The sequence below is a fragment of the Aotus nancymaae genome, unplaced genomic scaffold, assembly GCF_030222135.1.
Source record: "Aotus nancymaae isolate 86718 unplaced genomic scaffold, 86718_ANA_hifiasm-v0.15.2.pri h1tg000108l, whole genome shotgun sequence".
NCBI classification, from domain to species: Eukaryota; Metazoa; Chordata; class Mammalia; order Primates; family Aotidae; genus Aotus; species Aotus nancymaae.
The window spans coordinates 14,018,623-14,031,748 of record NW_026988523.1 but is presented as its reverse complement, the minus strand read 5'-3'; the positions used below and the strand labels follow the sequence as shown (position 1 = coordinate 14,031,748).

Sequence of the window (13,126 nt, the reverse complement as noted above, 5' to 3'; positions counted from 1 at the left end):
TCCCCCCAGAATCCTAGTAAAATATCACGGTATAATTCACTGTAGGGTATTATGCCACATACACTGCATAACGCATGGCATAATACAAAGTCACCATTGTCCCTTGTTTTGGAAAACAGGGTTTCTTAATGGTATACTCTAATCTTAACGGCTGAGTGTGGCTGCCAAACCACTGGGGGGCTATTTGTCCCATCCTAACTCCCACAGATCTGAGCCAGGGATAGCAATCAGACACAGGCCAAAAGTAAAATAAAAAATTAGTCATTGCTCTACACATCTTTCATCAGGTTTCTTACTGCAGAGGTGCCACTGAAAAGCTATGAATTTGAATAGCTGCAGAAAAATATGCTTTCCTCCTCAGTTTTGTTAACATGGGCAAGATTTGTTAACTGATTTAAAAATTGCCATTTGAAATGAAAAGAGTACTGAATAACAAAGCCCCACAGTCAAGAAAAGCCTCAAAATATAGTCACCATTAATTACAATATCATTTACACATGCACTAGGCCAAAGTACTGCTCCTAAATCCACACATACAAGAGTTACTTAAGCCATTATCAAAGCCAACAAGATTGCAAGGAAGATGTTTACCAAACTACAAGGAGGAACTCTTCAAGTTTTGGAAATAATTCACGTGCATTTTACAAATCATTTAAATGTAAACGTTCAATAACACTTTGCTAATCTCTGCTACTAAATCATAAAGAATTTTTTTATACTGCCTAATTTCTATCAGGTTCAAAAATTGACTCTAATGTTAAAATCCGCGGACAATTCCACACACTAGGATGCACTGGCCCCACTTTAATTGGGACTCAGTTGTTTTCTGTTTATTTGGTAAGTTCCTGGCTGCTCTCCAGGAAAAATAAATGACACATTTTTCTCTTGTTTCATCAGTAAATGATGAGAATTTTCTAGCTCAGTCGTCAAGCTGCTTTCCAGATCTTTTATGTGTAATCACTCAGCGTTCAGTGTAATCTTGCTCTTCACCTTCCAGTTCCCCTCTTCTCAAACCACATGCTCTCAAGTTGATTTCTGCCAGGAACTGACTCTCCACCCATGGGGGCAGACCAGGGACATCAGGTTCTAAAGAACCCTTTTGCCCTCCCCCATGAGCCAAGGAGGGAATAGCTCAGGGATCTGAGGGAATCTGTTGCCTCAGGAAATGGCCAGGCTTGCAAGAGTGAAAGGCAGAAGGAGGGGTCACGCTGTGAGGAGCCTCCAGTGTCTCACTGTGTCTGGACTATTATTTGGTAGGCAACAATAACTACCATTTATTATACGATTACTAAGCGCTTGGCACTATATCCAACATTAAATACATTTTACCTTATTTAATGCTCACAAGACCAAAATATTATTATTTTGAATCCCCATTTACAAACAAAGAAGCAGAGGTTCAAAGTTAAGTCCCCTAATAATTAATAATGCTGGGATTGAGACCTAAATGTGCCTGACTCTGAAACCTAAGCTCTTATTTGAGATGTTACAGTGCCTTTCAAATGGGAACCACTGGAGGGTTTTAACCAGAGAAGAAAACAGTAAAAGGACCAGTACTTCCTGAGCTCAAATACTGAGCTATCATACTCCCTGTAATCAGTTTAGGGTCCATGAGAGTTCCTAGGAAAACAAGTTACAGACGAAACATCAGGATGGGTAAGTTCAGGGATGGCCTCCTCCGTCTGCCCATAGGTCTTGTATGTTCACCAGGTAGAGAAAGGAGGATCTGCAGGCTGAGGAGAGATCTATGCCAAGCCACTGCTCTTAGCTTACAGGAGTGAATCGCTTGGAGCTAACTAGAACATGATGTGTAGAAGGGAGCTTAGCCTAATGGAGACGACACAGAACTTCAAGTCAGAACACCAAGGCTGCTCAAGAACTGGCTTTGCTACTTACTAGTCAAATGAGTCAGACTAGTCAAACCTCAGGCAATCCACTTCTCAGCTCTAAAACAGGACTGTTCAGTGATAAATAAAATAAAGAATGTGAAAGCACTACAAAAATTCTAAAGACCCGTGGGGAAGTTTCCCCTTTTGCACTGGCAGTGCCTGTCTCTCTAGGGCCTGCAGATAAGGATATGTCCATCTGCTTCTGCAGAAATATTAAATGTAGCACTTTGACCTTGTCACTGCTTAGAGGATGCCATTTGGGGTTTAGTTTTCCTCGTGCTCCATGCCTCAGCATCTCTTGGGGTCACCCTCGAGCCCTCAACCCATTGTTACTCTGCCACCTTTCTTTGCCGTGTGACCAGAGCACTAGCTCTATGCTAAATGTTTGGTGCACAATCCTTTCCCTCTTGCACATGGACCTCAATGAGCTCCTCAAACATACTCCCGAGGGCCTCTTGCAAGCCTCCTCCTTGGCCATACACAGCACCATACTCCAACTGGCACGTGTTTTTGTCTAAACACTGAGAAGCAGCAGGAGACAGCAGAGCATCTGTTTTCTAGCAGTTGTATTATTCAACCTGGTGACCGTGGCCTTAGTTGTCTCTCTTCTTTTTTATTCTAAACATACCCAAAGACACCTCATCTGCTGATCTTTCTAAAGTAGCCTTGGAGCCAGCAGAAGTCCAACCAATACACCTGTCCCGCTGAAAACTAATTTGAAATGCTAGGCTGTGTCCCCGTGCATGTGGATTAGGCAGGTGGCAGGCATGATCTGTGTTGATGGTCCCCAAGTCCGTGATGAAGTCTTCTAACCTGAATTACTCTAAAATCTACTTTTATATCTGGAGGGCACTATGAGGAATTTCCACTAATCCAGCAGTTGTGGGCTCTTCCCACAGTTGAGAAGGCTCACAGGGTGCTTTCTGTATCTGGGTCTGGTTGCTTGTTGGTTACCACGTGGATGGGGAAGTGCCCCATGATTGGATCATTTCATTTTGCTTGGGTCTGTGGCCACAGGCTGAGATCCCCTTTACAAGCAACCATCTCCCAATTTTGTGCTGTTGATAAAAAATACTAGGGTGTTCACACCCATTGCTTCCATAAGATAAAGATCTCAAAATGAATATTCTATAGGCAGTTCCTAGGCAGCACCAATGTCACATGCGACAGACAACACATTTTCCAGTGTTCACGAAAAAGTATGCATGCTGGGGCTTAATGCCACAAGCGGGTAGCCTGAGGACTTATCTCCTTTCAGACACTCCCTCATGTGGCTCCCACTCTGTCTCTCCTTACTCCCTCCCAGACTCCATTTTCAAGGCAGCTATGATATAGTAGTAGGCACCTCAAAAGTCCATGGGCTTTGATCATCTTTAGTGTCCTTGTCTGGGCACCGTCAGATGCAGTCATTCTTGAGGTGACTTTTAAACTGGACTCTCAGGGAACGACATCCTCCTATCTGCTTACAGTTGGAAACTTCCAATTCCTTTTCGCCTGGCCTCCTAAATCCACAGTTAATGGGCTACCTGATGGCTAAATTTAATTTTAATCCTTCATTCTTTTCTACAGAACAGGGGAACTGGATGGCCTGTCTGGCTCAGTGGTAAATGGGTCTTTTTTGCATGAAGCAGGACTCTGTCCACTTTTTTTGCCTACACAATTAATGTGCAGTCACTGGTTCCTTTGGGAGACTTCCCTTTCAGTTCAAGAAGAGGGAAGTTCTGTCAAGAAAGAAGTCCCGGGGCAATGCTGGAGGTTTGAGGGAACTGTTTTAGACACAGGCAGATAGTGAAGAACAGGAGAAAAAGACAGCCAGGTTTAGGGTGAAATGTTTGTCTGTTGTTTTGATGCTGTGCTGAGCGTGAGTGTGTATGAGCATTTTGGTGCTGAGTAGCCACTTCTTTCTGACACGTGCACATTCTCACCTTCTAAAACACAAAATCCCACAAGCAAATCCAGAACCCGAGGACCATATTCTAGAACTCCCAGCCTTCAACAACCCTCCCATCTCAGCCTCCTGACTTACGGTTACAGGCATGAGCCACCACACTCAGCTCCCAGAGGAACATATTCTGTGGCTCCAAATCTAAAATTGTCCATGCCTGTGTGTATAGTTCTGGTGCTACAGCTAGTGCTGAATGCATTCAATGGACCTTATCCATCTCAGCGACTGGGGCAGAGTGTCAAGTGTCAGGAAAGTGACATACTTCAATGAAAAGAATGTAATAAAAGCTAATGTGGGAACTCCAGTTCCTTCTGGCATCAAGAGGCAGATTGACTCATATTTTTCGTTTCTGGCTAAGGACTGAATAATGGAAGGCCAAGTGTGGCTGTAAGCCAAATCTCCTGAGTGCCAGGGAGTCCTGACCTCACCCCGTGCCCTGCTACAACGGCAAATGGCAATGGGAAGCTTTGGCGTCAGCCACCACAGAGCCTGTGTGACTGACTGATGCACAGGCCATGGTAAGTTCCGAGGCGGGGGAGGAAATGGGAGCAGAATTGCTAGTTATTTTTCCGTTAAACTATTTGTGCTGACTGGCAATTATAAGCTGTGACTTTACTACTTAGAATCCAATCCAGGAGAGCTCACCTGCTAATGTGAATCGAGCTAGTCAAGTAATATGTTGTAGAGCAGTGGAAATAGAGAGGGTGACGGTCCTGGGTTGGAGTGCAGGTGCCACACACGACAGACACACATGCACAGGTGTGCTAGTCCTTTCCTGCATTTCTCTAGAGATGCTGTCCCTGCCCAGCTGTCTCGCCAAGTCGCTCCCCAAGGTTCATGAAAGCAATCTGGGTAGTGGTTGCGTGACCTCATGACCTCCCTGCAAGGCAGCTGACTTTGGTTGTTGGGAGGGATCCCCCAAAGCAGGGGAATGTGCCTCATGTGCAGATCCCCAGAAATGCCAAGGCTGTAACCATCCCTGCCTTCCCACCGGGAGGCCAAGAAGCAGCAACGATGGCAACAGGGTGTTTGGAAACTGGGCAAAGCGGTTTCTGGTCCTTTCGCATAAAATCACACAAAAGAATCCCTCTTCTTCCGAAAGAAAAAGAAAAAAGAGGAAGGTTTCATAGATCCAGCCACTCACCAGACTTTTCTTGAAACCTCAAAGTAGAAAAGGCACAGATCTGGACACTTATAGTCAGAAAACACTCTGTCTCCATGTGGCCCAGAAAGCGGGTGCTGTGAGGGCAGTAGAATGAGGAAGCCCTGAACCCAACCTTTGCCAAAACTCTGCCCACCTCTCTGCAGGGGTGCTGGGCTGAAGGAAGGAGACCCGGGCGTTCTTATAAATGCCTTATAATGTAAAAGTGAATTGGAAAGAACAGAAAAGTTGCAATGTGGGTATCTTTCCATTTATTTTCTTATCCACGGCTCTGCCCACACTTAAATCCAAGAAGAAAAATAAATAAATGAATAAATCCACTTCCCTTCCTCCTCAAAAGTCAATAAAGTTCCCCAACAGAATTTGTCAGGTTTACATTATAAACGTTCCCTTTACTTGATGTGTGCAGCTGTGGAGAACAGGCTTCTCTTCAGCCACTACATAAACAACATATATGCTTGTAGAAAACATACATGGTGGCAGGCACGCGCCTCGGCAGGAGGGCTCAGGGGACACCGCAGCTTTCACTGAGAATTCAGCTGGAGGTCATTCCCCCGCTTAGTGAGGGGCTTTGCTCCTGGGAGTTGGGCCAGGATCGGAGAAGGCTCTGGCCGGGTGGTAGAAGGAATGCCATGTCAGTCCTGGTTTCTGAGGAGCCACAGAAAGATGCTACCATGGCAACCACCATCAACAGCTCAAGTTTATTAAGCAATAGGCTTCACAGAAGCCTCATTGGTAAGTCAAGGTTCAATTTCAAGAAGGAGAGAGAGACTAGGACAGGAACAAGGTTATTTGAATGGTGGACATTATGGGGCAACTATATGGGATATGACAATGAGAGTTGTAAACACAAGGAGAGAGATGCTTGGCAAGCCTGCAGACAACCCCACGTTTGGCTTTGGGCTGGCCTGAGCCCCTGACCATGGGGGACAAAGGCTCAGTGACTTCATTTCACTCTCTGCTCCAGGCCAGGCCCTCTTTCTGTTGGCTGGTGGGACTCTGGCTAACTCCACCAAAGTGATGGGAGAGCTGAATTCTCTGGTGCCATTAATGAGGAAAGGAACAAGGCAAAGTTAGAAAGCATGGGTGCATGAGCGAGAGACAGCATTACCTGGACCTCGCTTGGCAAACGCAATGAAGGCCAGAGGAGGAGGAGTGGGAGGCTGCTCCCTGAGCAGAGAAAGGGGAGAGGAAATGGACACAGCAAGCTTGGAAAGTTGAAGGCAAACGAGAGAATAGATGGAGAAGGCTGAGCAAGGACCATCTATGTTCCGGAGAAAATGAAGAGTGTTCAAGAAGTGACACGACTAAAAGCAAGTGATGGATCATAACTCTCAATCCATCACACGAGTGTGGACCCCAGAACCAGGGGGTTCCTGGGGGCCCCTGCACTGTACCTGGTCTGAGGACCAATAGAGAGGCTTCGGCTCCGGGGGTGTTAAGGCTTCCCCTGCCACCAGCACCAAAGCCACCACTGCCATGTTTCAAAGGGCACAAAGAAAAAACAAGACAGATGACAGCTCTACTGCACATCATCAGTGCTCTGGGTCTGGGGAGAGATGTCTGGACTGTGGACGAGGGGCAGGCACACAGGTATAGGCGAGTGGGGTGTGTGTGTATAAGACAGCTAGGTCTTGGACCAGCCTGCACACATCTTCATCTATCGGTATACACTGTGCATCAATACATACTTGCTCCTATATTTGGATATCATGATGTGATAGGAGAATGGAAGGATGAGGAGGGGAATTAACATTTATTGATCACCCACACTACATCAGGCCCCGTGCTAAGCACTTTACACACATTGTTTTATCTACATTTCAGAGATGAGAACTCAGGTTAGGAGGGTTAATATTTTGCTGTGGCTCAAGGACACAAAGCTGGAAAGTAGAGGGGCTGGGATTGAAACGAGGGCCCGTCTGGTTCCACAGCCCGACCTTTCCTGCCAACCTGTCCTGTTACACCAGTGGGCTCTGTTCTGTTCTTCCTAAAGATATGGTGGGTTCTTTCTGATATGTTTCTCTCTCCTTGTCCTTTATACTTCAAAGAGAGACACATGATTTTTAGTGAGATCAAATAAGAAGAACAATATGGTGAATAATCTATGCAAATGCATTAATAAAATGAAAAGGGAACTTGACCTTTTAAAAACCCAAAGATAATATTTATCTCTAACAAAAAAGTGAGTCTCCTTAGGGCAAAGGCAGATCTTAATCCATCTTTCCAAGAAGTGGGCAGGGGAGCTGGAAGTCCTTTGATGGAGCCAGAGCTGCCTTCCCTTTCATTGCACAATGAGAATCCAGACAGGGCCCAGATGCCTGAGAAAATACCCCATGCTTCTGTAAAATTTCCTCAAGCACAGGCCAGCCACATCTGACAGGAAACTTTCTTTTTGTGGGTGGCAGAGGTGACTGCACACAATGGAATTAGCATGTGCACAAGGGGACAAGGGACACTGGAGTTACCTTGATCACCAGCCCAGTTCAGGGTCACAGACTATGCTCAACGTGGTTCTCTTTTGAAGGGTCTCTCATGGCTGAGGAGGCAGGTTCTGGGAGATCCTACAAACCTAGCACAGCTGGGGACCTTGTACCTCTCCTTAAGACAGAGAGCCCTCCACTATCTCCACCCCCACGAGGCCACTGGAGAAATATCCCATAACTCTCACTCCACCTATTTTCCTGCCAGAAAAGATAAGAGATGGGAGCTGACTGCTTGGGGCGAAGCACTGTCAGCCTCCCTGTTTGTCTAAACATTTGGAAGGGCAAATCGTTCCAAGCGTGATCTCTTTCTAAACACTTGGAAGGGCAAGCCTTTGGAGGAAAAACCACTTGGACGGGCAAATGTATGAAGATACTGTGCTCCTTTTCCAGCTGCCATCAATGACAGCAGCTCCGAAAGCTCTCCTGCCGTGCCACGTGGTGTAGCTAGCCTTGCTTAGACTGCAGATGACGCTTCCACTTGTACTGACTTATGAGATGGCTCCGAGAAGTCTGTTGTACCTCCTGGAAGAGGCTGAAGCTGCTCAGGATGAACAAAGTACAGACAGGACCCCGAGGCTGTCATTCATCCCACTGGAGCACTCTACACACCTGGTTAGGACAAAGGCCCTGAGAGCATCCCATTTCCTAGTTACACCCAGGGCTGGAAGAGCCCTTTCCTTGGCTAGATTTCACAGGAAATGTCAGAATGTGATTGAAAACAGGCCACAGCTGGATCCGTGTGTGTGGGAAAAAGAAATCTCCCAAATGTAATGAAGGTGATTTAGTTCATTACACCCCTAAAGATGGGGTGGGTAATGGTTTAAGACTGTTTTCCTAGGTATGTTATCAAGGAGAGTTTGGAAGGCCTTTCCTTTTGGAGGTTAAACATATTATTAGGCTCCTGCAAAAGCACGGTTCTTGCATCCCTGAAGAGCTCTTGTTTACGACTGTCATGAGCAGAAAACTTCACCACGCATAGGATTCCGTGATCCTCAACTTTGCTCTGCTCTACCTTCTACATCTTTCTTTCAAGCTGCTTCCTTGACACACTCAAGAAAGAAAGGGCCCATGAGCTGTTCCCAGGTCCACTGCTGAGTGCACGGAGGCACTGTCCACACTGAGTGCCTGCCCATGCTTCTGTCTCCAGAAAAGGAATTCCCAGCGCCTCAGACTTCTCCCTCCTGACGCTCCCTACTCCTGCTTCCCCCATTCTGCCTCTCAGGTTACATGAACTGGAGCTGCGAGGCCCTCAGGAAGTCTGCTGAGGGTGCCTGGGAAGCAGATTTCCAGAGGGGCATTCTTTGGCATCACCCTGCATGTTGCATTTCTGGAAAGGGCTTCAAATCAGCTGGAGTCTCCAGGCAGAGGGAAGGGATGGGAATCACACAAGAAAAGAGTCACTTACGCCAGAGCAAAGGCCACCAATGCGCCAACTACCACCACAAAGTCCAGTATGTTCCACAGGTCTCGGAAGTAGGACCCGTCCTGCAGGATCAAGCCTTGGTCTATCATCTGCAGAAGAAGGATGTGAACAGCCACAATGAGCCCGGAAGGTGCGGGCAGTACTTGCCCTGAGCTCTGTTCATCACAGCAATGCCTCCACTGCCACCATCTCCATAACCAACCCTATGCTGGAATCTGGAGAACGAGAAGGTAGAGCCAGCAGACTGTCTCCACATAACTGAGTCCCGAGGCCTCCGTCTCATAGCCACTCAGGGTTCACCAGACTCCTCGGCTGTCACAGAACCTTGCCACATTCCTCCTCTCATTTGTGGCTCAGAATACTGGGCACTGCCACATATGCACAGATGGGTAAAATCCCGGATGGATGAGGCCAGGAACAAGACAGGCTGTGGGGTGTTAGGGTGGCTGGGACTAGATGAAGCCCAGGAAGACCCATCTCTACCTAGCCCTCTGCCTGGGCACACACCCAGGCTCAGCCAGGACAGGCACTGGGGCGAGGACTGCAGGCCCAAGCCCGTCTGCACACCCGTTGCCTGCCTCCCATTTGGGCCAGGTCCACAGGACTGCACCAGTACAAACATATCCATGCCACCGTGTCTTGCCGAGACAGATTTCTTCAGGATTCTGAGGCCAGAGAGGCGGCAGCAGAAGCCCTAGTCAGGACTGCCATTGGCTGGTGGGTGGTAACACTGAGGAAGAGCTCTAGCCCGAGGAGCAGACAGGTGACCCATCCAAACCCAAGAGCCCAGTTTTTCTCTAGAAGCTTTTACCTTTATAACCATCTCAAAGGTGAACACGCCCGTGAACACATAGTCAAAATACCTCAGGACCTGAAAGACACATATGGCGGAGGGAAATGACCACGTGTGGCCAGCAGGGTACACGCACTCCCTACCTGCCAGGACACATGCACTCGTGCACACCCACCCTGGCCCTCACCCACTGCGCCCTAGAATAAAGGCTTGGAATGAGAGCCGCTAGCTGGACTGAGAGAGAAATGCAGGGAGGAGGGGCGCAGGCCCCGCTGGAGCCGGATGACCCAGTGGCCACTCCTTGGCTGCCTTCTCTCTTTGGCCAGAGCTTAGGTTTCTGGGTCTGAATTGCCCACAAACCTGTCCCTCTGTTCTGGCTCAGGACCTGGAATCCTTGTCAGCTCCTGTCCTCCTTGTGTCCCTCATATCTCCTGACATATTCCCGAGGGACCCCCGGGAGAGGCCTTGGCCCCTGCGGTGGAGCTGCAGCTGCCAGCTTCACACACACCATCCATGACCCACATCCCAGCCCACGGGTGGCTACAGACCCCCGCAGAGCTCCCTGGCCGGTTCAGGGCAGAGCCTTGCAGCATGTTGGGCTGGGAAGGGGCTTGTCTGGGAATGGTTCATTCCCAGACAATTTCTAATCCTTATTCATTCCCAGCAACCTTGCTACCATCTCAGTTCACCTCCAGTGCTGGGAGAGGGTGGGCACCAGGGCACTACGGAGTCTGGCACATGGCCCCTGTGCACCCACTTTGTTGCGCTCCGAGTTGGTCAGGACGGGGTCCTCTGCCGCCAGGGCGATGCTGCTGGCCGCGATCACCAGGAGGATGCACATCTCGAAGTAGCGCAGGTTCACGATGTAGTGGCAGGCCCTCCGGATCCTGCGGGCGGTGGAGCATGGCTGAACTGACCCGCTCCCCAACTGCTCCCCGTCGCACCCATGCCCTTATTCCTCACTTCCCACATACACACATCGGCCCCATCCAGACAGCCAGGCCCTCGCCAAAGGAAGCCGCCAGGGAGAGCAATTTAATTTCTCAGGCACCACCCTTGATTTAAAGCCCCAGTGGGGGAAGATAATCAGATTGGTTAGAGGCTGCAGCACGCAAGCCAAAATGCATTATCTGCAGGCACGTCTGAGCCATGGGGAGCAGCCAGCATCAGCCTACCAACTCAGGGCGGCTGCACAGCACCCTCTGCTGTATCTCCATATCTACGCTCCCACTGTAAGGAAACTGGGACATCCCAAGGAAATTACAAAGGACGAAGAAACATAAAAATAGATCTTGATTCTAAGATTCCTGATGACAGCAGTAACGGGTTTTCATGAGCCCCAGGTTATTCTGGTTAAAGTAACTGTATTCTACATTCTGCATTCCAGCCAGGGATGGCTCACGTGCCTTAACCCAGGAGGCTGCTCCCTTCCCAGAGCCCTGCTGCAATGCTCTTCCCAAATTCCATCTTTCCTGAATCTAAGCTTCCAGACTCCTCTCTGCCACCTCCACCTCATGCCCCTGCATCTCCTCTGAGTGGCACGCTCAGAGCAGACCATTTCAAAACTCCACATGTAGAGCACTGTGACCAAAACTCTCAACTCCAACAGGTGATCCAGTGTTCTAGGCTCCACATTCTTGGCTCTATCCACTTCTGGAACATTTGGTGACACAATCTCAAGCAGATTTCCTTCCACCCTCCATGCTACCTACTGACCGAAGACTAGGTGAAGAGTTCCTTTCTGATGACATTACTCTTTCAGCTATCGACACAGAGCTCAGAGGCTGTCTAACTTACCAACCCACCTCACCCAGTGGGCACCATAGATGCTCGATGTCTGGCCACACTCCACCAGGAAGGCTTGAGATGACTGGACCCTCATCCTTCCTCTCCCCTTCACCCTGCCCTGCCTCACACCCGGCCGTTTACCCTAGCACCAAAGAGGGAGCAATGCGAGGGTGGCTTACGGGTTGGTGGTGCTGAAGATGAACATTGAGCTGTGGGGCACCATGGCTTTGCCTGTCTCACGTTTCTCTTTCTTCTGCTTCTTGTTCTCCATCTCCTCCTCATCCTCTCTGATCTCTGCCTCCTTCAAGGGACTGGCTTCCCCATCTGTCTTGTTGCTAACTGCAAGAGGAACACGTTGAAATCAGAAACCACGCTGCATGTGAAAATGGCACCCTTTGCGTTTAGTTGGGGATGAAAGGAGAGGAGGAGAAAGGGCTCCAGGGACGCCCCTAACAAGGTGTCCTGCACGCGCTGCAGGTATTTACTACCAGACATTGAGTTCAACACTTCTTATTTTTACCCTCCTCAAATGTTATAAGAAATAACTTTTTATGTCACATAAATGACTATGATCATGTGTCCCCTTTTAGGGTTGAACTTTCAGAGTCTGAGAAACAGTATGGTGTTTCTGTTATAAAGTTTACAAGGTTAGACTCTGCACTCTTTGTACATATTCACTTATTGAATTTCCCCATCAATCTGTCCTGAGTGGCGTGTATTATTACTCCCATGATACAGACGGGAAAACTAAAATTCAGGCAATTTAAGTACGTTTCCTAAGGCCATACAACTAGTGTGGGTTCCCAATTCAAAATCCCATATCCTTTCAATGAATCACCCTGCAGTGGAAGATTTCAAGACATCATGACTCTGTTTGCAGCGGTCTTTCTGGCTATGCTTTTTTTTGGCCATGATTAATGTGGAAATGAGAATGCAATTTTCATGTGAGTATAGGTTCACGACTGCATTCCAGGGTTGCGGGGATGAAGGAGCCAGAGGTCAAGTGGAGCTCTCAGCTGCTGCTCTGTTTCCATACTCAAGACACAGTGTGGGTTAAACTGGCAGGAGGCTGAAGCTATCACAGTAGGGAAAGGGCCCCAGTCAGCCTCGTCCACTGCTCCCTGCTCACTGAATGACTCCACCCTGGAACCTGTGCCAGCAGCGGAGCCCTGTGGTCCTGGCCCACGCCAGGGCCTCCTAAAGAGTAAGTCATAGGAAGTATCCAAAAGCCTTGCTATCACATGTTTTTACTTATGACCAAAGACTAGCTCTGGAATGAGAACAGAGGGAGAGTGAAGCTTTCTTCACGTTCTTTCGCGTAAAAGAAGGCCCCAAACACTTCTTACTTATTAAATCAAAAAAGCAAACAAACACCAAAAGAGCTGTGAGTCTGGGATCCTGAGACATGCCCAAGTCAACCGAAGCACGCGCTGGACGTGGGAGATGGCACTTTTTGGAGCAGTGGCGGCACGCTGACTGCAGAGAATATGAGGAAATGGAGAGGGAGCCATGGAAGAAAGAAAAACAGGGAGAGGAGAAAACTGTCATGTGAAAGAGAAAAAATACAGAAACAGAAGGAGGAAAACAGCAAAGCTGGAACCCTGTGGTCACAATTCAGTGATATGGGGCAGCAGGTGGGA

The 13,126-nt window shown here is 48.4% G+C and overlaps 1 protein-coding gene across 1 annotated transcript in view; it reads right to left on the bottom strand.

Annotated features, from left to right (window-relative positions):
- The window catches only part of CACNA1E (calcium voltage-gated channel subunit alpha1 E), a 336,624-nt gene that overhangs the window by 57,551 nt on the left and 265,947 nt on the right, over nucleotides 1-13,126 (bottom strand). Inside the window, exons 22-25 of the mRNA XM_064370632.1 lie at nucleotides 11,666-11,825; nucleotides 10,456-10,585; nucleotides 9,717-9,776; nucleotides 8,888-8,994 (exon numbers count right to left, since the gene is read on the bottom strand). Coding sequence (XP_064226702.1) covers nucleotides 8,888-8,994; nucleotides 9,717-9,776; nucleotides 10,456-10,585; nucleotides 11,666-11,825 — 457 coding nt within the window. The remainder of the gene's footprint in view (nucleotides 1-8,887; nucleotides 8,995-9,716; nucleotides 9,777-10,455; nucleotides 10,586-11,665; nucleotides 11,826-13,126) is intronic.